This window comes from Triticum urartu, chromosome 1 (assembly GCF_003073215.2).
Source record: "Triticum urartu cultivar G1812 chromosome 1, Tu2.1, whole genome shotgun sequence".
Classification (NCBI taxonomy): Eukaryota; Viridiplantae; Streptophyta; class Magnoliopsida; order Poales; family Poaceae; genus Triticum; species Triticum urartu.
In genome coordinates, this window is record NC_053022.1 from 302,709,520 (window position 1) to 302,735,511 (window position 25,992).

At 42.6% G+C, this 25,992-nt stretch overlaps 1 protein-coding gene and 1 long non-coding RNA gene across 10 annotated transcripts; both read right to left on the reverse strand.

Annotated features, from left to right (window-relative positions):
• Positions 1–284: 284 nt before the first annotated feature.
• Positions 285–4,920, reverse strand: LOC125508967. 9 transcript variants are annotated; one of them, XR_007283898.1, is made up of 6 exons: positions 4,633–4,920; positions 4,465–4,539; positions 2,172–3,009; positions 2,002–2,073; positions 760–1,579; positions 285–683 (listed from the first exon to the last, which is right to left on the reverse strand). It is a non-coding gene; the product is annotated as an uncharacterized LOC125508967 (long non-coding RNA). The 9 variants fall into 9 exon arrangements; XR_007283899.1 differs by adding an exon at positions 3,893–3,938 and having other exon boundaries at positions 760–1,030; positions 2,002–3,009; positions 4,633–4,918; XR_007283882.1 differs by adding an exon at positions 3,893–3,948 and having other exon boundaries at positions 760–1,030; positions 2,002–3,009; positions 4,633–4,918.
• Positions 4,921–13,242: 8,322 nt separating this feature from the next.
• Positions 13,243–19,215, reverse strand: LOC125508993 (KH domain-containing protein At4g18375-like). The gene is made up of 8 exons (XM_048673823.1): positions 18,923–19,215; positions 16,739–17,369; positions 15,761–16,183; positions 15,368–15,658; positions 14,453–15,247; positions 14,026–14,081; positions 13,858–13,951; positions 13,243–13,731 (listed from the first exon to the last, which is right to left on the reverse strand). The coding sequence occupies exons 2-8, from the start codon at positions 17,363–17,365 to the stop codon at positions 13,543–13,545; spliced, it is 2,475 nt and encodes an 824-aa protein (XP_048529780.1). The 5' UTR covers positions 17,366–17,369; positions 18,923–19,215; the 3' UTR covers positions 13,243–13,542.
• Positions 19,216–25,992: the final 6,777 nt, after the last annotated feature.

Consider the following 25,992-nt stretch of genomic DNA (forward strand, 5'->3'; position numbering starts at 1 on the left):
CATGCGTGGTGCGTGCAGTGGCGGAGGCAGGAATATTTTTCTGGTGTGGCGGAGTTTATGAAGGAGAAAATCATGTATGATATAATTTTGAAAGAACTTACTACAATACTGGATGTATATTACTTTGCTGTGTGTGTTGCTGCGTGCGTGTGTGCTGCTACCTGTGAGTGTGTTGTGTGTGTGTGTGCTGCGTGTGTGCGTGCTGCTGTGTGTGTTGTGTGTGCTACTGCCCTCGCGCTGATGTTGCGTGCGTGTGTTATTGCCCCGCACACACACATATCACATGAGGGGCAAAAGGATCTTTTCAGTTGTCATTTAGGCTCAAAATAGACGAAAGTGTTATAAAAGGCATAAAATTTAGACTCGTTGTTACATAAGAAAAGTTTTTCAGTGTCAAATAAGGAAACGAAATTTAAGATAGTGTTAAGTAAGGAATTGTTTCCTTCATAATCTCCTCCATCCAGGCGACACCTCACCCATTCTGCAGCTCCACCAGAACCCACTCGAGCCATTGCCAGCAGCTCCACCTCTTCCTAGCCATGTCTGCATCGTCCTCGTCCGTAGGCTATGACGAGATTTTGCCTCTTGTTCCATGCAAGGACTGCAGCGCCCAGATATACACTTGGATTGCTTGGCTGAGATTGTGTCCCTTGATTCACTGATGACTCTGAAGCTGCACCTTCCTGAGATGCACAAGCGATGGGCTTCTGAAGATCAAGAGGTAGATTTCTAAGCTGGCAGGGCTAAGTTCAGACTTACCTACATCGCCAGCAACCCACCCAGCGAGCAGTCTTTGGAGCTGGTGACACTAGATCCAGTGAGAAAGAAACCATTTTGATCCATACGACCTCCTCCTCCAGTTGTTTCGGCGATGCCCTTCGACACGGAAATTTGTACATCTCCCTGGCTTCCATGGCTGCTTTGGCACATCCCCGTGATGAGGGCATGTTGTCCGCTTGTGTCCCTGTCGACGACAAATCATGCAGAATCTTGTATGTTGTTACTCAGCCCTTCGTACGACGCGTTCTCTCTGAAATATAACATAAATCGTTTTGAACACAATTATTCATTACAGACAATCAGAGTTTTCCAACTTATGTACAGCTTCAAAATTACTTGCTGCATGTCAATTGTTGGAATCCATTTTTTTATGCATGACGTAAGCATCAAGAACTACCAGTCATCTTCTATCCTACAGAAATATTCAAGCCTAATATATTGGGAGTGACTAAACATCAGACGTCTGTTTTTATATTTGTTTCAGGCCATTTTTGTTCCAAACATGGTTTGACAGGTGTCTACACTGAGTACTCGGTCTAAACTCAGTTTAAAAAAAGCATCAATTTCCTTCCTGGGATCAGGTCGACACCGGCCTCTTTGCCTTCGATTGATTAGCGTGTCGTCCTGTACCTAACGGGCCGCCCAGCCAACCCGTTAACACACAAAAAAAAGTCTCACGTCTTCCCTACTTTCCCCTGTCAGTGGGCCATGCTACAGCCCCCGACCTCCCCTGGTATAGTACCCCAGTCCAAGCCTTTCATTTCCACCACTGACCCCGAAAGTTCAGAGAACAAAAATACTGAAACAGAGAAGATAATCTTAGTAGGTTGAAAAAACATAGATGAAAAAATCTGAAAAAGAAGAAAAGTAAATGTGAATTCCTCCCATTTCTATACAAAAAAGGAGAGCACATGGGTAACACCTACTGCTATGTGTGTCTTATCAAAAAAGAAAAAAAAAGGACTCAAAACAAAAACTGGAAAACACAAGAACTTGACTGCATCTAAATTCCCATTTCTTTTCAAACAAAATGATGAGTACTAGTGGCAGATTACCCCTGTGGCAACAAAAATGTGAAGATTAAACTCAAAATGAGGTTACTACTTGTACTGCATACTGATAAAAAACACATAGAAAAACTCTAAAAAATAAAACATATAGAAACTGAAAACCTGACAAATAACTTCAATAAAAAACAATGATGGGAGGATTAGATTTTACCGGCATAGCAGACTGAGGACTGGCACAAGGAGCATCCAGCTTCTTTGCCTGAGCTTCCATTTTCCCTGTATGCTGGATTGGATAAAAATATTTTTTATGTTAGTGCGCTGAATTAAAAAAAATGAATATATAGCAGTGTTTTGAGTGCTTCGAGTAAGAGGGGAACTTACTTGGGTCCTTTGATAGTATACTGAATTTCAGATAATTGAAAGTTACTCCCAGCAATGAAATGCTTGGTGCAAAAATTCCAAAAAGAAAAACAAAGCTGAAGAAAACTAAACACACAGCCTCTCCTGTTCCAGCCCTCCACCAAGTAACTAAAGAACATAGGAAAAACCACATCTGAATGGACAAAAAAAAACTAAATACTGACATTAACAAAAAAGAGTCTAATAACTGACCAATGACATAAAATTAAGACTGGATAAACAGAGGACTAGCATTTAGAACCTACATCAAAAATGAAAAAGGCAAAAACTATGGTCGTAGCAGAACTGAAATTGCTGGAAAAAATAGATACTAGGAAATACTGATAACCTATGAATCAAGTACCACACGAAATCATAAAAAAAGTTTCAGACTCCATATTACATACTTTTTGACGGTGCATACCACCGCAATAACAAAATAAGAGAAAACAAACATAGTTCATCAAACTGCGGCGCCACATAGTTAACACACAGCAGAACAAAAGGCGGTGACAACTTTAGCATTGACCCTGATGGTCATCTTAGATCGGGTTGACGACAACCATCATGTGTCAGTTCGTCCAGTGCACTGTTCCTGATGGTGATTAGCACCGCTCTGCCAACCTTTAGGTCGTTCTCCTCCATGAATTCCTACCACACCCATCCTTGTTGAAGGCGATACGACCATCTGCTACTGTCTTATACACGACAGTGCTTATGATACCTCCCCCAAGGCGTAGCCCAACCATGCCTGCGGTCGGGGTGGTTGTCAGGCTGGAAGCTACCTTAAAAGGTTATTTCTGGTCTTTTTGCCGTCTGTCTAAAAGGAGAAGTAAAAAAAATGTCAGTTGCCAACTCACAAATTATTTTTAATAAAATGAATAGCACAAAAGTAAAATGAATTATGAAGAAACCAGACTGAAGAAACATGACTGATGCCTGATACAAATAACTTAAAACACGCTAACTGATACTAAGAACTAAACCAAGCTGAGAGAAAAAAAGTAAAACCATGCTAAAATATAAAGTATTTTACTGCAAATTATCTGCACTAAACTAAGCCGTCGGGGTGGCTTAGTGCACGCAATAGTTTGAGATGGAACTGAAGAATAATTAAATATACGTAGATGGATCTGTTATATATGAGCTGCAGTTTGTCATTTGAGCTGCACTAGCTCTGTTATATCTTTCTCACGGCATCCGCATCAGCAATTGTGCTCTTAAAAGAAAACAGGACAGAATCTTATGTCTCAAAAACTGAAGATAATGTCTAAACTGAACCGTGACGAGCTAAATGCTTCTCTTGACAAGTAGTTGTAATAACCTGAAAACTAAACACTGCACACACATACCCTGATCTATAATGATAAATAGTGATCTGAATAAGAAGTTAATGCATGGTTGCCACACTTGAACTGAAGACTGAAGAAAGAAATAGATTACTGAAGAACAATCCACTAAGAAGAAGGCTGGAAATATCATAGGATAGGGCTAAAATAATTTGCACTGGAAGACAAATTCACTCGAAATGAAACACTGAAAAAGAAAGATTAATGATAGAATTAACCGAAGACATTGGCTAAAAAGGACAAGACTGAATAACAGTGGAAAACAGAGAACCCTGAAACTAAAGGCAAGCTAATGAAGAAAAGATTAATGATAGAATGAAAGACCGAACACCATAGGACAAAATGAGGACACACCTACAGAAGATTGATGATGAATTTCTTCATTGATCGAAGCAGAGACCTACACAAAACTGAAGGCAAGCTAATTGGGAGACTGGAGAACAAAGAGGAACTGAATATGACTGAAGAAATTTAACGGAATATGACTGAAATTGGAGACTGAACTAAACTGAAGATTCACTATAATTGATAATTGAACTGAAGAGCTCATGGCCGAATGAAGCCCAAGAATAAACAAGCCCGACACGCGCACGGGCAGAGGAATAAATGAGGCACAGCGGTGCACTGTGATTCGTGTCGGATCGGACAGTTACAAAAATCGACCTGAAGCGAATTGAAAGACAGATGACTGAAAATTAGGAAAACTGAATATATTTACTGTCCCTTGCTGATTATATTTGTAGTATTCAATTTCTGTAATACACTACCTCTCTTGCACTTGCACACAATGCGATCATGACAACCACAACTATTTTTCCGCAGTTTATCAAATTTAGTTGTGTCCTCATCTTATAACATACGCCAGAGATTCGTTCTGAAGCATTTTTTCATTTATACGCACTTGTGTGCGAGCCTAAATTTCATACCTTCGTGTCCAGCCAGGGGTCTTTGGATCAATCTGCTCTATGGAGTTTTCAGATGCCTGTGGCTTATGAGTTCTACTGCACACACACCGGCAGCACTAAGATTTAGATCTCCAGAATCTCTAAACCCAAATCGCGGGCGAGAAAGCACAGACATGGATAGATTCGCACCTGTTGAATGGCTGCATCAAGAACTCCATGCGCGCTGGACGAGAGAGTTAGCAACCCTAGGTTTCGCCGCCGAGCCGCCCTCGATAGAACCAGAGCGGCAGCGGGGAGAGGTAGGAGCAAGCTACACCCAGCTACCCATATCGCATTTACTCCAACCCAGTGACGTCGTTACCGGAGACTGATCCACGGATCAGGAATACGCTGACGACCCGAGCGACGGCTCCGACGCCAATTCGCGACGGCCTCGAATGGACATGCCTTTCTGGCCCTCCGTCCAGGAGAATTTCTCCTTTTCTTTTTCTATTCCACCTCGTCTGCTGGGCCCTGCAGCGGTCACGTGTGTTTGGTAAAACGAATCACGACGACATATCGAGTGGGATAGATTCCGAGAGCCTGTGTGCTCGTGATCAATTCCTCCGCGTCCGTTAAACATGAGATATTGTAGGGATATACTCCCTCCGTTTCTAAATATTTGTTTTTTTAGACATTTCAAATGACTACTACATACGGATGTATGTAGACATATTTTAGAATGTAAATTCACTCATTTTGCTCCGTATGTAGTCACTTGTTGAAATGCCTAGAAAGACAAGTATTTAGGAACGGAGGGAGTAGTTGACAGTAAAGACTTGTCTTGCGCCATAGATAGAGTCCTTTTCTGTTTAACCTTCTGTCCCTATCTCTCTTTGTAATATCTCTGGTTGGTTGAATTCCAACCGAACCTTTCTGTACTCCTCGTGAGACACCCTCGCTCGATCAATATAACCTGCGGGCTCTCCCTGTTGGAGGGTTGAGACGCTTCCATAACTTTCTACAGGTTTCATGTGTGATTTCCATGCTTGTAGATGTACTCCATCGAGCCCCGGGTGTTCACCCTCTTTCAAGGAAAATAGACTTTTATTGTGGATTGCACATTGATTGCCTTATGCCTATATTTCGTTGAAATAATAAGTATACTGTTCTCAGCTTAGTGTCTGTCTTATGCCTATTTTTAAAAAAACTTTATACCTGTGTCAACTCAGTGTCATTTTGAATACGTTGTTAACATATCAATTATTTATTGTATGTCAACTTAATCTAATTAGCTTGCTCTTGCCTTCTTAGTTTGTTTGTATAAATGATCATTGTGATGCTACATATCTTTTTCTTTTGTAACTTTCTAGTCTATGCAGGCTTCCTTGCCTTACTTCCCTTTTTTATGCGGTGATTCTACTCACTATACCCGCACCACTAGTATTTAGTAGCCTATAAAGAAGTTTATAGATTAACCAAACTACCAAAGTTAATTATCTTGTTTGATTTTCATGGTCCAACACCGAGAGGAGAAAAATGCAATATCATAGGCATATGAAAAGAATATATCAATATTAATTTGGTATCATAGTTCTTGTTTTCTACAAACTTGGTCAAACTTTGCACTGTTTGACTTCAGAACAAAATTTATGTCTTCTTTTCAGATATCGGAGGGAGTACAATATATTCAGGAATTCATTTCAAATTTGCGAGTGGTGACAAATAAATATAGTTCTAGACTTCTAGTTACATGTTTTCAAAAGAAGTTATTCTCTTCTAGTTACATAATGTTGATCTTGATTTGACATTTTTCTTTATGATGTTAGTGTGTATAGTGTTCCACTTGTTGGACGCAAGATACTGACCAACTAGTTTCACCTCTGAATGCAGAGTCAATGCACAACAGCGAAAGTTGTGCCTCAACATGATCCTCGCTCTTATATTTGTGGATTAATAGTGCTCGTTGAGAAGATCGTCTTCTGCCATGTGTACCAACTCCATTATCTGGTTTTCAGAATTTTGCTTGGATGTTTCAGTGGATAGATGGAGCCATTGAGGTGTCAGTTTGCTGATGTAATCAAGCTATATGCTTGGATGGCTGCTATGGCCTATATACGGCACACCATTTTTTTCTTGAATGACATGAGTATACTAAACCAATGAAGTGGAAGAATTGTTCTGTTAAGCCCATGGACCATAGCATACAGTAGAAGCTTATGGTGTGGCACTTCGCTGCGCCAGTTTCTCGCTGACGCATCACGCATGATCTCAATCAAATACTCCCTCCGTCCTAAAATAAGTGTCACTGATTTAGTACAGATTTGTAACTTTTGTACTAAATCAGGGAGTACAATGTCGGAGAAAAATTAGAACGGCCAAGATGTAGTACATTACAATCGAACTTTCAGTGATCCTGACAAGCATAGGTTGCTGAAACCTGGAACATCTTGCAACTTTCTAGCAGCAGAATGATCCATACATTGTTTTTCTGTATCCTTATTATATGTTTCGCTAACCCCAGTAATAACCCCAGTAAAATAAATCATATGAAATGAATAGACTAACTTACAGTTTTTGCGGCAATGATGGCCGTCCAATTGTAACAGCACTTCTGCTTGGGTAGAACTTAATACCATTCAGATATATAAAAAAGTCACTGTACATCTGGTAGATCAACAATCAATAGGCATATACAAATTCAGCTGATAAATACGAAACAATTTGAAACAGAGAGCGATTTAATTAACTTTGAAACAGAGAACGGTTCAATTAACTTTGGATGGCTGTAGTATTTCTTACACAACACTCATGGCACTTCAGTCCATGCTACAGGATTACACAATATACACTTCTAGCATCAACCGAAGAAGCATGCTATTTGTAATTTTAAGCACTGAAATGAAGTTTTTTTTTATTGAAACTACCAATTTATTTAGATTTTTATACGTGAACGGTGAACTAAAGCTAGAGAAGGCATAATTAATTATGGCTTTGCTCTAGCTATGCAAGTAAGTTTATTTTTCATAGTGGTGAAATGCCGTACAGATGCTAATTCCCTTGGAAATCAAATGGCTTCTTGTCTCTTCCAATTGGGAGTGAACGGAAAATGTGAAAGTATTAGCACGTGAAACTGCACCAGATAATCCTGCAAGACAAACAACATAACTAACCAGCCTAAGCAGTCGAACAAAAAACAGTTCTCTTTTGTTATACATCAGACACTTTTCCGAAGAAGTGATACTTCCTCATACATATAGATCAGACGTGTCCATCGAAATATGTACTAAATAGAAAAAATGACAAATTAGTGCACAGTTTAATATATATGTTCCATCTGTTCACTGCGACTAAAACCTGATCGTAAGGTTCAGGTTGTTTTATTTAAGTTTGTTGTAGATTCTCATACATATAATAGGTTGAAATACACGGTGAATTTGTTTGTGATGTACTTTTACCTCGTTTGATGCAATGATCTCACCTAGAGGCGCTGATGTTTACTTCTAATGTCCTCAAAACTTGTACTAGGTCAACATGAACCAATTATAGTACTAGCTGATGCGATATATGCTGCCCGGATAGCTAAAGTGGGCAGCGTCTGAAGACGGTAACTTTGCAGGTGTGGAGCTTTCAGCTGACGAGGTAGCTTTTGTTTCAAGTTATACTTGCTTATGACAATTGGTGCAGATGAACCTTTTGAGCTCTTTGTTGTGTTATGCCAAACATGTCCCTGTGAATCATTTCTGTGCATGCCACTCTTACCATCATTAGTGTTTCCCTCTGAAGTTTCACTTATTCCTTTTTCAGAACCTGTCTTGGCCCAGGGGCTTTGGAACTTCCAGAGGTGTCAAAAGGAAGAACGTCGCTGTTCCTTTAGGTGAAAAAAGACGACACCGTAACAAAGCAGCAGAAAAATAATAACACGACACGGTGGCATGCCACTGTGTAGGGTTTCTTTCTGTTCGGTCGAGTATAAGCTCACTGCTGATTTTGTTCTTCTGTTGGTTTCCTTTGGTTTAAATGAGCATGAGAGATGTTCTTGGCTGTCACTGCCTTGTTTCTGTTGAAACCGACTCTGGCTGTGAGTCGTTAGTTCTTGGCTGTCTAGTGCCTTCAGCTCTCTATCCATTGTACAAGAACTTGTCAGCTTGCAAATGTGTTAAGATCAATGCTGGCCTACTTCATCAACAGTGATCATTCATGCGTTTTTATTTTTCAGGTTGTTGAGAGGTACTGCCGAAACGTTCAAACAGTGGCGGCTCCAGGAAATGAAGGCTGGGTATTCACCTTTTTTTTTTTGCTCTAAACATAGTATATGAACCAAACAACAGACCACAAGCAATATATGAACAAAACAACACTAGGATAATGGCAGTAGCAATATTTCAATGTATCAGACCATAACAACATGAATACATAAGTACCTTTTGATTGATAAAGTGATGATATCCTTCTTACAATATAACTTTGCGGTCGCCTTTCTGGAAGAGATTGATGACATCTTGATCCTTCACTTGATTGAAAAATTCTCTCTCAACAAATGTAACCAAACAATTGTTCAAATATTCATCACCCATTTTGTTCCTTAACTTATTCTTCACATAGCTCATTAAAGAGAATACCCTTTCAACACTAGCAGTAGCTACTGGGAGAATCAATACCAACTTAAGAAGCTTGTAAACAATATGATATAGTTCATGCTTGTTTGTCTCAACAAGCATAACTGAAAGCCGACACAGATTTTTCAGGTTTTGAAACCTTTCATCTCTACGCACATTAATAACATACATGTTTAGTTGCCATGGAAGTCTTGCCAGTTCATCACTTGTAAAATCGGAAGCATAAAACTTTGTAGCAAGCCTAACCAACTTCTCTTGTGCCAAGCAGCAAATAGATGAAGTGGACAAAATGCTGCCATGCAAGAAAGTAGCTCCGTCGATAAAAGCTAAACCAAACAGGGCCTTAGTAGTCTCTTGTGCACAACATTTGATCACCTCTTGTTGTATATCATGGTGAGTCATCTTGCAGTTCTGTGAAGCATTCTTGAGAACAACCCTATCAACCTCTTCAAAATTTCCTGCTAGCCAATTTAGAAGCTCAAGGAAATTTCCTTTATTTAGCGAGTCTTCACTTTCATCATGCCCCCTAAATGCCAAGCCTTGGCTCAATAGAAATCTCACACAGACGGCGGCGCAGGAGAGGGCCGGCCGGACCTGGGCGCTGGAGCAGTGCTCGAAGAGGGGAAAGGGGATCGATTTGGGATTGGGGAGGGAGACGAGCAGTGGCTGCAGACGAGTCGCGCGCCTAACCAGACGCCCGCTCGGCCGTGTCTCGCTTCGTGCGTTGTTTTTAGGGATAAGCTAAGCTTTATTGATGTAGTGGGATACAATTCGGATCGTGGGGATTGGCCAACCAAACGTGGCGTCCCGGACCGAGAGTAAGAGAGTGCTTAGCTAAACTATGGGCCTCACCATTGACGGCTCGCCCCTCAAAAATAAAATTACAATGAAAACTAGTGTTGGGTTTCGTAGTAATTTCAAAAAAATTCCTACGCTCACGCAAGATCATGGTGATGCATATCAACGAGAGGAGAGAGTGTGATCTACGTACCCTTGTAGATTGACAACGGAAGCGTTTGGTTGATGTAGTCATACGTCTCCACGGCCCGACCGATCAAGCACCGAAACTACGGCACCTCCGAGTTCTAGCACACGTTCAGCTCGATGACGATCCCCGGACTCCGATCCAGCAAAGTGTCGGGGAAGAGTTCCGTCAGCACGACGGCGTGTTGACGATCTTGATGTACTACCGCGGCAGGGCTTCGCCTAAGCACTGCTACAATATTATCGAGGACTATGGTGAAAGGGGGCACCGCACACGGCTAAGAATATGATCACGTGGATCAACTTGTGTTTCTCTGGGGTGCCCCTGCCTCCGTATATAAAGGCTCAAGGGGGGGTGCGGCCGGCCTAGGAGAGGCGCGCCAGGAGGAGTCCTACTCCCTCTGGGAGTAGGATTCCCCCCCCCAATCCTAGTTGGAATAGGATTCGCGGAGGGGGGAAAAGAGAGAGGGGGGCCGGCCCCCTCTCCTTGTCCTATTCGGACCAAGGGAGGGGAGGGGCGCGCGGCCCATCTTGGGCTGCCCCTTCTCTTTTCCACTAAGGCCCACTTAGGCCCATATAGCTCCCGGGGGGTTCCGGTAACCTCCCGGTACTCCGGTAAAATCCCGATTTCACCCGAAACACTTCCGATATCCAAACATAGGCTTCCAATATATCAATCTTTATGTCTCGACCATTTCGAGACTCCTCGTCATGTCCGTGATCATATCCGGGACTCCGAACAACCTTCAGTACATCAAAATGTATAAACTCATAATATAACTGTCATCGTAACCTTAAGCGTGCGGACCCTACGGGTTCGAGAACAATGTAGACATGACCGAGACTCGTCTCCGGTCAATAACCAATAGCGGAACCTGGATACTCATATTGGCTCCTACATATTCTACGAAGATCTTTTATCGGTCAGACCGCATAACAACATACGTTGTTCCCTTTGTCATCGGTATGTTACTTGCCCGAGATTCGATCGTCGGTATCCCATACCTAGTTCAATCTCGTTACCAGCAAGTCTCTTTACTCGTTATGTAATACATCATCCCGCAACTAACTCATTAGTTGCAATGCTTGCAAGGCTTAAGTGATGTGCATTACCGAGAGGGCCCAGAGATACCTCTCCGACAATCGGAGTGACAAATCCTAATCTCGAAATACGCCAACCCAACATGTACCTTTGGAGACACCTGTAGAGCTCCTTTATAATCACCCAGTTACGTTGTGACGTTTGATAGAACACAAAGTGTTCCTCTGGCAAACGGGAGTTGCATAATCTCATAGTCATAGGAACATGTATAAGTCATGAAGAAAGCAATAGCAACATACTAAACGACCGGGTGCTAAGCTAATGGAATGGGTCATGTCAATCAGATCATTCAACTAATGATGTGATCCTGTTAATCAAATGACAACTCTTTGTCCATGGTTAGGAAACATAACCATCTTTGATCAACAAGCTAGTCTAGTAGAGGCATACTAGTGACACTCTGTTTGTCTATGTATTCACACATGTATTATGTTTCCGGTTAATACAATTCTAGCATGAATAATAAACTTTTATCATGATATAAGGAAATAAATAATAACTTTATTATTGCCTCTAGGGCATATTTCCTTCAACTAGTAGATCGAAGTTTTATCTCTGTGATGACGGATCCGTAGTGCCCCTGGTTTCCATTTATAATGTCATCAACAACTTGCTTGCAGTCCGAGGAAATAATAAGATCATGCACAAGAAGATCCTCCGCGAACGCCAACGCTTCTCTGACCGCAATTGCCTCAAGAGTGGCTGGATCAATCTGTCCATCAATGACCAGGGAGGAACTCCCTAGATAGTTGCCCGCATCATCTCGGCAGATAGCAACGGCCGAGCCGCCCCGGTTTCGATAGACCGCTCCATCAGTGTGTATCTTGGCATACCCCTGCGGGGGAGCTTTTGGTCTTGCATGTGCCTTCCTCATCTCCCAAGGGGCTAACTGCAAAGTTGTCTGCTTTCCATCCTGTAGAAGATCGAGCTCGGCAATGAACCGCTCAATGAACGAGTGTGTGGAAAGTGGACTCTGGATAATACCTTCGCTTCGTGCGTGGCTGCCGCTGTTGCAGTTTGGGCTGCAATTGAGTCATGGGCCAAATCATCACCGTATAATACATGTAGTATATTTTTTTTACACGAGAATCTTGGGTATTCCAGGGAAGTTCCAGGAATACCCCCAGCGCCGCCGATGCGTTCAAACCGCCAAAACGTCTCATATTTAGAAACAAAGGATGTTGATTGGTGCGACTGGGGGTAGAAGGGTGAAATGCTTGCTGCCTTCAGGAAATGCCTTTGAAGTATTTTATGGTACTCCCTCCGTCCCATAATGTAAGATGCTTTTTTTGACACTACACTACACTAGGGACAGAGGGAGTAGTTATTATTTATTAAGGGGTTGCATTTTCTTAACGCATAACATGACCATAGAGACAAGGTGTTGCGTTTTGCAGGTGTCATATATTGGGACTCAAGAGGAAAGGCCAAGGACCAGGGCCATGCTGCCTTTGATCTTTGCTAGAAGAATTGTGCTATTTTTTGGCCAAGGAAAGCTCAAGAAAAAGAATCAATGTTAAACTTGTTTGAATATTAGTTACCCTACTGGGTTCTTTTGCCTTTTCACCGGGTCTTTTTATCTTTTGGAATTCCACATGTGCCATTATGTACTCTTAGGCAGCCTTATGACTGTCTACCTTCAGATTCGTTTTGCAAAATGAGCGGGAGAAAGGGTTCAAGATGATGGTATGATCTGTGAAATTTAAATGTATATTTTGAAACTAATAATGAAATTAAAATGTTTTATGTTCGCCCTAGAAACCCAGTTATGGACTGATTTGCTGTTCACCCCACAAAGGCAAACGGGAAATTATCTTAATTGCCATCCATTATGTGGTAAATGTATACATCAAGATAATTGTTACTACTGAGCACAAAGCAATACATTTTTTCGGTAGCAAATCACAAAGCATTGTCTAGTGATGGACAATAATATAAGCTGACAAAGGGTAATGGAGACCTAATGTTGTTTCATGTAGTGCAATAACCAATAACAGCTTAATTGCTGCTACAAACAGAATTCTAAGTTCGAAACTATGGCCTCCTAACACAATCAGCAAAATAGCAAGAGTCAGGCCAGTCTCGGAGAAAATCAGATGTGAGTATGTGACTGTGTGAAGTTCGTAAATAGCACTGCATATAACAACAGCTTCAACCATCCAGGTTCCATGTGTACAATGACTACAGAGTACTTGCAACTCTTGTCATCAGATGTATTTCACTCAAAAGGGGGTAAAAAGAGTAAGAAAACAAGCACGTTTAGCAGTACATCCTTGGAAATAACCAAAGCCCAGATTATTTTGGTCAACAAACATGATCTAAGTTACACCGCTCAACCTAGTTAATGTGGCAGCTTGGCAATCGACCTGGAGTTTGCACGGTGTTCTGTTGTTCTTCACAACAAGCCTCTAGGGTTTAGTTCCACCTTGGGTAATGGACGTCGCGAGAAGACTGGGATGGCTGCACGCTCTGGCTGTTGGCACCAATGAAGCCTTGCAGAAGGCTCTGCGCCACTCTCACTTGGTCCGGCATACCTTGGATCTCCATGATGGATTCCGAAGAACCAGGACGGGCTTCAAGCAACTTCATTCTTGCACCAGAGATCTGAGATCGAGAACTTATACATGAGAAAAACTTCTAAACTATTACAGGGAATAAAATAATGAAGACTGGCTCAATGGATGACGCAGTCCCATTTGTAGTTCAGAAAGATCAGAGCATAGCTGGTACCTGGCGGATCTCTGCTAGATTGACACCACCAGCTCCAACAATAGATTCCAGAGAACTATTTGGAATCCTCAGTTCAACAGAGCTACTTGAATACCTGCCAAAAGGATTATCTCTCAATGACAATTCCCACGTAGCATTTCAGAAGGGAGACGAGCTGCGAAAACATACCCTGTAACATCTGCCACTCTTTGATAATCCTCACGTCCATGCATCTGCCCGGCAGCCTGAAGAGTGAAATTTGAATCTATTCAGCACTGAAGCAAATGAGAACCAAATATATTCAGATGCACATGTCCACGCATGTGAATCAGCATGAACAGAGCCAGACAAGGAAAGTTGATAATATAAGTAAAGACCGTCAACCAATCAAGAAAACAATGAACATCAACAAGTTATAGTGCACAGAAGTGACAGCTAGAATGATATGAATGCAGATCAGTATAACCTACGCAAACCTACGGATATTTTTTTCCCTCTTCAGGAATCCCAACCAGTTATGGAAAAATTGCATACACTACACAGTTTCAGGTTTCCAATGAAAACTATGAGGTGAGGGCCATTTGCAAAACAGGGGAACTGACGCATTAAACTGTACCTCAGTGTAATCATAAGCATTGGAATTTCCGGCTCTGGTGACGCCTAATTGTTGCATATTACTATTCCCAGCTCTTGAGAGGCCTAATTGCTGCATGCCTCTACTAGAATAGCTATCAGTAGGCATATGGTCATGATAAGAACGATGCGACATATAATCAGCACCAGGACTAACAGGCAAGGGCATTTCTCTAGTAGGCAAGCGAGCAGATGCTGCATATCTATCATAAGAAGCAGATGGTGGAGCGTCGCTAGCAAATGGACTTCCACTAGGATACTCTCTTCTTTTAGAGAAATAATCTACTGAATCATGGGGTTTATTGTTTGGTCTCCCATATGGTGTATCGTTGGCAGGTCTCCCATATGGTGCATCGTTGGCAGGTCTCCCATATGATGCATCGTTGGCTGGTCTTCCATATGGTGGATCATTGGCTGGTCTTCCATATGGTGGATCATTGGCTGGTCTTCCATATAGTGGATCATTGGCAGGTCTTCCATACAGTGAATCACTGGCAAGCCCGTATGGTTGATCAATGGCAAGCCGCCTTTGATATGGGGAATCATTAGCAGGCCTTCCATAAGGGGTATCATTAGCAGGCCTTCCATAAGGGGTATCATTGGCAAGCCTTCCATATGGTGGATTGGCAGGTCTTCCATACAGTGTGAAATCCCTGCTAGGAAATATATCAGCAGGAGGACCATCAAAAGAGGAAATTCCATCTCTGAGGATTCTATTTCTAAGCCTCGAAGCAATCTCTGTGAGGGCTTCTCTTGCAATATCTGGAGACCCAGAAACCTGAAAGCTCGGAACACATGTAACAGCATAATAACAAGTCAAGAAACAAAAACATTAAAAAGGCAGATATATTGAAACAATATGGACAACTTGATGCAGATACAATTGAATATAAATCACCTGCACAAGCTCATCGTGAAAAGATAAGTACTTTGGTTTGTCTGCTTTTGAATAAACTCGGATTTCAGCCCCAATACGCCTTCTCATTTCAGTAATTACCTTCCCACCTTCCCCAATAATACAACCAACTTTTTTTGATGGTACAACAAGTCTTGTAACCAATTTGTGCTCCTCAGAAGGTGCACTTTCTGAAGGTGCACTTACTGAAGGTTCGCTTACTTTGCTCTCACTTACTTTACTATGGAGCAAAATAAGTGCCTCAATTGTTGGGGATACTGGATCAGCCGGAATCTGGATTGAAAAAATACATAGGAGATAAAACTGTGAGGACTCAATTGTGAAGATTGGTATGATAAGGAGATATAGCAATTTAAACAACCATCTACATCTTACCTCCTTGGATGAAATAACAATCAACCTTTCTCCAGAAGCATCTTTGTGCAATTCCTGAACCATAATTCGAGCACCAGTCTGCTGCTCTAACTGCCGAACATTTGCCCCACTTCTGCCAATAACAGGTCCAATAAGCTCAGAAGCGCACAGAATTTTAATAGAAAACTCTTCTGGTTCAGGAACAGGATATTGCAATGGTCCGTTTCTATATGGATCAAGCAAGGGCATTGGTGGTGGATGATCCACATGCAGGTGTGGTAACATGTGATTTTCATGTGGTAGCGGTGGTGGGGACTCGCGCTTCCTTTGTGTGCTTGCATCTATAATTTCTTCAAGAGATGGATTTTCTTTACGAGGATGCCGATGGAGACGAGTAGATATCTCGTAGAGAGCTTTTCTTACAAGAGAAGGTGCACCAGATATCTGACATGATATAAGCAATTATGCATCAATATTATTCATGTCTAAAGATAATAAAGCACACAAAAAAGAGCATGTTGTAAGTGACAGATATCTTATTTTAACTGAACTGGCAAATATCTTGGTAAACTATAATCTAAAAATAAACTACTCCCTCCGTTCCTAAATATAAGTCTTTCTAGAGATTTCAATATCGACTACATACGGATGTATATAGACGTGGTTTAGAGTATAGATTCATTCATTTTGCTCCATATGTAGTCCATATTGAAATCTCTAGAAAGACTTATATTTAGGAACGGAGGAAGTACATGCTATATATCAATTAACCCATGCCAGATACCAAACTCTAAAATCCAATTATTTAGGAATTTAACAGAGAATATAAACATAACAGAGAACTTCTATAGTAAAATAAAATGATACAGTAGAGTAATGAATCCAAATCTAAGCTAAACAAAACCAATACAAAAGTCCCTGGAGATCAATACAAGCAAAAGGCATTACAAGTTGGAACACAACACAACAAAGGATATTTTGCTACTAAAACAAATTTACCTGCACCAATTCATCACTCTTAAGTGCACACTGAGGAAGGTTTTCGGATGGTAAGATCCGGATCCCTGCGCCGGTATCATTTCGCAATTGTTGTATAATAGAGCCACCTTTTCCTAGCAGGCAGCCAACTTGATTGCCTGGAACCAAAATTCGGGAAGTCACATCACCAGCAGTTTCAGAATTCTCACAGGTAACTCCATCGTTGGAATCTTCATCAGCAGCAATCTTATCATGTATCTTCAACAACGCATCTTGAGCAAAACAATGGGGCTTCATGTTCTCTGGGCCATCAATATTAGAAATATTTTGACTAGCTTGTTCGGAGTTATTTTGGTAATCAAATATGATAATTACTCTCTCATCTGCACCAGGAATAGAATCAGCAACCCGTATCTTTGCTTTAGTCTCGTCTCTAAGGGCCTTAACAACATGACCACCTCTCCCCAAGACACCGCCGATCTTTTTTCCTGGGCACAATATCCTGTAAACGGTTTCTATTGGCTGAGAGGACATATGTCCGCCATCCTGCCTGTAGTTTAGCCGTTTCCTCTTTCCATCATCAGAATTGAAACGAGTCCTCTTTTTGGAAGTACTTTGATTGTGTCTTCTAGAGTTATCATAATCCATCAGTCTACATAAAGAAAGGTCCATCAATATAAAGAAACTGTAGAGGTAGCAAAGAAGGTGTGGGGCGCCCTACGATTCCATTACTCCATTAGCTGTCTGATTATGACACATGCATAACCTTCTCGCTTGTGCGTACCTCAAAATTGAGATATTGCTGATAAATGCTCATGTTGCTACTTAGACCTACGGAAAACTGCTGTAGGTTGTTCACAAGTGCAAGAAAAGGTATAATTTTTTGTAGTCAAATGACTGTTTACAGGTAGGTTACCAGATTCAAATCTATTAACTGTACTAAACTAATAAGATCCTCACGGTTTCATCCAGAGCTCCCACCTACTGTATTTCATTCAGATGAAACACTACCACTATGTAATTGGCACAAAGAAACATGGTGCATGTAACACTGCATAAACAGAGTATCAATCGGGAAGTACTTGGAGTTTGGAGTGCAAGTCCAGTGCAAGAATTAGTCATAGTAATTTGAACGAATAGTGAAAGCAAGCACTTAAAGATGAAATATGCAGAGGGCGTAGTGGTGATAAATGACTTAACATCATAACATAGCTTTACAACGGGAAGGTAAAACTGCATAAAACTTAACCAATCATAATTGCATAGAGATCTGAATGGTACTCCCTCCGTCAGAAAATACTTGTCATCAATATGGATAAAAATGGATGTATCTAGAACTAAAATACATCTAGATACATCCCCTTTTATTCATTTTGATGACAAGTATTTCCGGACGGAGTACAAAATAAGTACGCAACCATAATTCTGTCAGTTTATGGATGCAAAGATGTCCTAGCTTTACAATGGTAGAAGGACTGTTAGGCAACTGGAAAGATAAGGCTTGAATTTATAGTATGTACAGAATAACATCAAGAGAAGCTACAGTGCTGAGCGAATAAGGCCAAATATCCATAGAAAGGAAAAAAAAAGGCATCCTAGCATATGGGACTTGCAGCAGCTCCATGTGAAGTGAAATCTACAGTAACTTGGCTTTGCATCTATAAGTGGTAAGAGTTGATGGTGATAATTATAGCGCATCAGCCCGCCACATAAAGCAACATGCCAAATTCACAAACACATAACCAAATAAGCAAACAGGTGCGCTAAATTGACCTAGCCCTTTTCAGCACGCTTATATATATGACTTGAAGAAACTCCACTGATCTAGGTCAGAAGAACAAGCAAAAGACGACAGTTTGACCTCGCATATCAGCTCACTACCTCATCCAGCCATAAAATTTTGTTTGGCAAACTGAAGGATCTCGACCTGGATTCAGAAAAGGCGCCAGATTGACCACACAAGTCCAGGCGTGTGGGCAGAATTGCTCACACGCACAGCTTCAGTCACACCCATCGAAGACGCCAAACAAAAGAAGCAGTATTTACATCCCCCGCGACACAATCTCCATCCTTGGGGACCGGCATATCGCATCACAAACCTAGTTTCTAGTGCCGGATCTAGATGGTGCGTCGGCTGTCGCGCCCAAAATTCGTGCGGGCTAACTTAGGGTGGGAGCAATTCCCTGGATAACAAGAAGCTCGTACCTTCAAACTAATGACGAAGATGGCGGCGTCGGCGGCGGCGGCTGGGGGATACGGCAGGGCCGCGGTGCCGCGATAAGGTTGGAGGCGGCGACGCGCGTGACAGGGGTGGGGTTGGGAGCTTAGGGGTGTGAGGCGTGGGCGGTGCCACGGCAAGGCGGCAGCTTGGAGCTAGGGCACCGGGGAAGAAGAGGAAATTTCTCAACGGGACGGCGCAGAGGAAAAGTCGCTGTGGGAAGAGATGGATTTTGACGGGGACGGGGAAGACGAAAGGAAAAAAATTATCCTAAATTCATAACCAGGTGCACTTTTCTTTTAGGGTATAACCCGGGGCACAAGAGATAGACCAACGCTACACCTAAGACTAAGAGCATCTCCAGCCGTTCGGCCGATGCTGAAAAGCGCCATCTGAGATCGAATCGACGTTTATTTTCGGCGTGAGGACGATTGCATTCCCAATCGTCACCCCAGGTCGCCTCCAAAATCGCGCAAACTCGACGATCTGATACGAATTTGACACAAACTCGGAGATTTCTCATTCAAATTCGTATAAAAAACAGAAAAACATACAAACTACGCCTAGCCCTACTACGCTGCGGCCGCCGCCCGCCTTCTACATGCCGAGGAGCCTGTAGAACTGGGTGTAGTCGCCGCCACCGTCGTCGCCGTCGCCGCCCTGCGTCCCGCCGGAGTTGCCGCCGTCCCTACTGCACTCCTGACCAGGGTCGCCGACGCGCGGGGGGTTGGATGGCCCGGGCTCGTCCTCCTCGTCACTGTCGAGGACGACGACGACGCCCTCCTCGCGTCCGCGATGCCGGGCCTTCTCCTCGTAGGCCCGGCGCTGGCGCGCCACCTGCTCCCGGACGTAATCCGCCTTCGCCCACTTGAGGGCGGTCTCGTCGACGGCGCCCATCTCCGCGTGCTCCGGCTTCACGGGGAGCAGCCCCGGATCGGTCTTCGGCCGGACTAGGCGGAGGGAACGCGGGGACGGGCGACCACCCTGGTTGATGACGAGGGCGTCGTTGCGGGTGCGGCGCCCAAGCGGTGTCTCCTGCGGCTCCGGCTTGACGGGGCGGAGCGCCGGCGACCCGTAGGAGCGTGAACCGGAGCCCGGCGATGAGGAAGTCACCGCCTCCATTTGCCGCGACATCCATGAGCTGCCCCCGCGGCGAGAGAAGGATGGCCGCGCCGGGTACTCGAGGCGCGCGCGTGTTGCCGGTCTCGATGTGGTCGAGGACGGCCTGTTGGGGAACGTAGTAATTTCAAAAAAAATTCCTACGCACACGCAGGATCATGGTGATGCATAGCAACGAGAGGGGAGAGTGTCGTCCACGTACCCTCGTAGACCGTTAAGCGGAAGCGTTATGATAACGTGGTTGATGTAGTCGTACGTCTTCATGATCGACCGATCCTCAGTACCGAACGTACGGCACCTCCGCGTTCAGCACACGTTCAGCTCGGTGACGTCCCGCGAACTCACGATCCAGTAGAGCTCGGGGAAGAGTTTCGTCAGCACGGCGGCGTGGTGACGATGTTGATGAAGCTACCGTAGCAGGCTTTCACCTAAACACCGCTACAGTATGACCGAGGTGGATTATGGTGGAAGGGGGAACCGCACACGGCTGGAGAGATCTCTACGATCAACTTGTGTGTCTAGAGGTGCCCTCCTGCCACCGTATATAAAGGAGCAAGGGGGGATAGGCGGCCGGCCAGGAGGAGGCGCGCCAGGAGGAGCCCTACTTCCACCGGGAGTAGGACTCCCTTCTTTCCTAGTTGGAATAGGAGAAGGGGGAGGAGGAGGGGGGGAGGAAGGAAAGGGGGGCGCCCTCCCCCTCCTTGTCCAATTCAGACTAGAGGGAGAGGGGGGGGCCTGCCCTGGCAGCCCCTCCTCTCTTCCACTAAGGCCCATCTTGACCCATTAAACCCCCAGGGGGTTTCCGGTAACCCCCGGTACTCCGATAAAATCCCGATTTCACCTGGAACATTTCCGATATCCAAATATAGGCTTCCAATATATAAATCTTTATGTCTCGACCATTTCGAGACTCCTCGTCATGTTCGTGATCACATTCGGGACTCCGAACCACCTTTGGTACATCAAAATATATAAACTTATAAAACCGATCGTCACAGAACTTTAAGCGTGCGGATCCTACGGATTCGAGAACTATGTAGACATGACCGAGACACGTCTCCGGTCAATAACCAATAGCGGAACCTGGATGCTCATATTGGTTCCTACATATTCTACGAAGATCTTTATCGGTCAAACCGCATAACACTATACGTTGTTCTCTTTGTCATCGGTTTGTTACTTGCCCGAGATTTGATCGTCGGTATCCCAATACCTAGTTCAATCTCGTTACCGGCGAGTCTCTTTACTCATTCCGTAGTACATCATCATGTAACTAACTCATTAGTTATCATGCTTGCAAGGCTTATAGTGATGTGTATGACCGAGAGGGCCCAGAGATACCTCTTCGACAATCAGAGTGACAAATCCTAATCATGATCTATGCCAACTCAACAAGTACCATCGGAGACACCTGTAGAGCACCTTTATAATCACCCGGTTATGTTGTGACGTTTGGTAGCACACAAAGTGTTCCTCCGGTATTCGGGAGTTGCATAATCTCATAGTCATAAGAACATGTATAAGTCATGAAGAAAGCAATAGCAGTAAACAAACGATCAAGTGCTAAGCTAACGGAATGAGTCAAGTCAATCACATCATTCTCCTAATGATGTGATCTCATTGATCAAATAACAACTCATGTCTATGGTTAGGAAACTTAACCATCTTTGATCAATGAGCTAGTCAAGTAGAGGCATACTAGTGACACTATGTTTGTCTATGTATTCACACATGTATTATGTTTCCGGTTAATACAATTCTAGCATGAATAATAAACATTTATCATGAAATAAGGAAATAAATAATAACTTTATTATTGCCTCTAGGGCATATTTCCTTCAGTCTCCCACTTGCACTAGAGTCAATAATCTAGATTACACAGTAATGATTTTAACACCCATGGAGCCTTGGTGCTGATCATTTTTTGCTCGTGGAAGAGGCTTAGTCAATGGGTCTGCAACATTCGGTTCTGTATGTATCTTGCAAATCTCTATGTCTCCCACCTGGACTTGATCTCGGATGGAGTTGAAGCTTCTCTTGATATGCTTGGTTCTCTTGTGAAATCTGGATTCCTTTGCTAAGGCAATTGCACCAGTATTGTCACAAAAGATTTTCATTGGACCCGATGCACTAGGTATGACACCTAGATCGGATATGAACTCCTTCATCCAGACTCCTTCATTCGCTGCTTCCGAAGCAGCAATGTACTCCGCTTCACATGTAGATCCCGCCACGACGCTCTGTTTAGAACTGCTCCAACTGACAGCTCCACCGTTTAATATAAACATGTATCCGGTTTGCGATTTAGAATCGTCCGGATCAGTGTCAAAGTTTGCATCAACGTAACCATTTACGATGAGCTCTTTGTCACCTCCATAAACGAGAAACATATCCTTGGTCCTTTTCAGGTACTTCAGGATGTTCTTGACCGCTGTCCAGTGATCCACTCCTGGATTACTTTGGTACCTCCCTTGGTAGGCTAATATCAAGGCACACATCAGGTCTGGTACACAGCATTGCATACATGATAGAGCCTATGGCTGAAGCATAGGGAACACTTCTCATTTTCTCTCTATCTTCTGCAGTGGTCGGACATTGAGTCTTACTCAACTTCACACCTTGTAACACAGGCAAGAACCCTTTCTTAGCTTGATCCATTTTGAACTTCTTCAAAACTTTATCAAGGTATGTGCTTTGTGAAAGTCCAATCAAACGTCTTGATCTATCTCTATAGATCTTGATGCCCAATATATACGCAGCTTCACCGAGGTATTTCATTGAAAAACTCTTATTCAAGTATCCTTTTATGTTGTCCAGAAATTCTATATCATTTCCAATCAGCAATATGTCATCCACATATAATATTAGAAATGTTATAGAGCTCCCACTCACTTTCTTGTAAATACAGGCTTCTCCAAAGTCTGTAGAAAACCATATGCTTTGATCACACTATCAAAACATTTATTCCAACTCCCAGAGGCTTGCACCAGTTCATAAATGGATCGCTGGAGCTTGCACACTTTGTTAGCTCCCTTTGGATCGATAAAACCTTCAGGTTGCATCATATACAACTCTTCTTCCAGAAATCCATTCAGGAATGCAATCTTTACATCCATTTGCCAAATTTCATAATCATAAAATGCGGCAATTGCTAACATGATTCGGACGAAAAAGATCGAGACGTAAAGATCGATATATTGGAAGGCTATATTCGGACATTGGAAAGGTTCCGAGTGATTCGGGTATTTTTCGGAGTACCGGAGAGTTACGGGAATTCATATTGGGCCTTAATGGGCCATATAGGAAAGGAGAGAAAGGCCTCAAGGGTTGGTTGATCTACGAGGTTCGGTAGTAATTTGATCTGAAGTTTCATGATCATCATCACTAGCTTCCTCACTAATTGGTGTAGGAATCACTGGAACTAATTTCTGTGATGAACTACTTTCCAATTTGGGAGAAGGTACAATTACCTCATCAAGTTCTACTTTCCTCCCACTCACTTATTTCGAGAGAAACTCCTTCTCTAGAAAGGATCCATTCTTAGTAACAAAATATCTTGCCTTCGGGTCTGTGATAGAAGGTGTACCCAACAGTTTCTTTTTGGGTATCCTATGAAGACGCACTACTCCGATTTGGGTTCGAGCTTATCAGTTTGAAACTTTTTCACATAAGCATCGCAACCCCAAACTTTAAGAAATGACAGCTTTGGTTTCTTGCCAAGCTATAGTTCATACGGTGTCATCTCAACGGATTTAGATGGTGCCCTATTTAACATGAATGCAACTGTCTCTAATGCATAACCCCAAAACGATAGTGGTAAATCGGTAAGAGACATCATAGATTGCACTATATCCAATAAAGTACGGTTATGACGTTCGGACACACCATTAAGCTGTCGTGTTCCAGGTGGCATGAATTTGTGAAACTATTCCATATTGTTTTAGTTGAAGACCAAACTGGTAACTCAAATATTCGTCTCCGCGATCAGATCTTAGAAACTTTATTTTCTTGTTACGATGATTTTCCACTTCATTCTGAAATTCTTTGAACTTTTCAAATGTTTCAGCCTTATGTTTCATCAAGTAGATATACCCATATCTGCTCAAATCATCTATAAAGGTCAGAAAATAACCATACCCGCCGCGAGCCTTAACACTCATCGGACCACATACATCAGTATGTATTATTTCCAATAAGTCAGTTGCTCGCTCCATCATTCCGGAGAACGGAGTCTTAGTCATCTTGCCCATGAGGCATGGTTCGCAAGCATTAAGTGATTCATAATCAAATGATTCCAGAAGCCCATCAGCATGGAGTTTCTTCATGTGCTTTACACCAATATGACCTAAACGGCAGTGCCACAAATAAGTTGTACTATCATTAGTAACTTTGCATCTTTTGGCTTCAATATTGTGAATATGTGTATCACTACGATCGAGATTCAATAAACCATTTATTTTGAGTGTATGACCATAGGAGGTTTTATTCATGTAAATAGAACAACAATTATTATTTGACTTAAATGAATAACCGTATTGCAATAAACATGATCCAATCATATTCATGCTCAATGCAAACACCAAATAACATTTATTTTAGGTTCAACACTAATCCCGAAGGTAAAGGGAGTGCGATGGTGATCTTATCAACCTTGGAATCACTTCCAACACACATCATCACCTTGCCCTTAACTAGTCTCTGTTTATTTTGCAACTCCCGTTTTGAGTTACTACTCTTTAGCAACTGAACTAGTATCAAATACCAAGGGGTTGCTATAAACACTAGTAAAGTACACATCAATAACATGTATATCCAATATACCTTTGTTCAGTATGCCATCCTTCTTATCCGCCAAGTATCTAGGGCAGTTCCACTTCCAGTGACCATTTCCTTTGCAGTAGAAGCACTCAGTTTCAGGCTTGGGTCTAGCTTTGGTCTTCTTCATGGGAGTGGAAACTTGCTTGCCATTCTTCTTGAAGTTCCCTTTCTTTCCCTTGCCCTTTTACTTGAAACTAGTGGTCTTGTTAACCATCAACACTTGATGCTTTTCTTGATTTCTACCTCTGCCGATTTTAGCATCGCGAAGATCTTGGGAATTTTTTTCGTTATCCCTTGCATATTATAGTTCATCATGAAGTTCTAGTAACTTGGTGATAGTGACTAGAGAACTTTGTCAATCACTATCTTATCAGGAAGATTAACTCCCACTTGATTCAAGTGATTGTAGTACTCAGACATTTTGAGCATATGCTCACTCGTTGAGCTATTCTCCTCCATCTTGTAGGCAAAGTACCGTCAGAGGTCTCATACCTCTTGACACGGGCATGAGTATGAGATACCAATTTCAACTCTTGGAACATCTTATATGCTCTGTGGCATTCAAAACATTCTTTAAGTCCCGGTTCTAAACCGTAAAGCATGGTTCACTAAACTATCAAGCAGTCATCATACCAAGCTTGTCAAACGTTCATAACGTCTGCATCTGCTCCTGCAATAGGTCTCTCACCTAGCGGTGCATCAAGGACATAATTATTCTGTGCAGCAATGAGGATAATCCTCAGATCATGGACCTAGTCCGCATCATTGCTACTATCATCTTTCAACATAGTTTTTCTCTAGGAACATATCATAAATAAATGGGGAGCTACATCGCGAGCTATTGATCTACAACATAGTTATGCAAATACTATCAGGACTAAGTTCATGATAAATTAAAGTTCAATTAATCATATTATTTAAGAACTCCCACTTAGATAGACATCCCTCTAGTCATCTAAATGATCACGTGATCCAAATCAACTAAACCATGTTCGATCATCACGTGAGATGGAGTAGTTTTTCAATGGTGAACATAACTATGTTGATCATATCTACTATATGATTCACGCTCGACCTTTCGGTCTCCAGTGTTCCGAGGCCATATCTGCATATGCTAGGC

Coding starts and splice junctions, on each gene's coding strand:
- LOC125508993 (XM_048673823.1), bottom strand. CDS start 17,365: ATGGATTATGATAACTCTAGAAGACACAATCAAAGTACTTCCAAAAAG. Junction 15,248..15,367: donor TTCACGATGAGCTTGTGCAG/GTGATTTATATT, acceptor CCGAGCTTTCAG/GTTTCTGGGTCTCCAGATAT. Junction 14,082..14,452: donor ATGCTTATGATTACACTGAG/GTACAGTTTAAT, acceptor TTCACTCTTCAG/GCTGCCGGGCAGATGCATGG.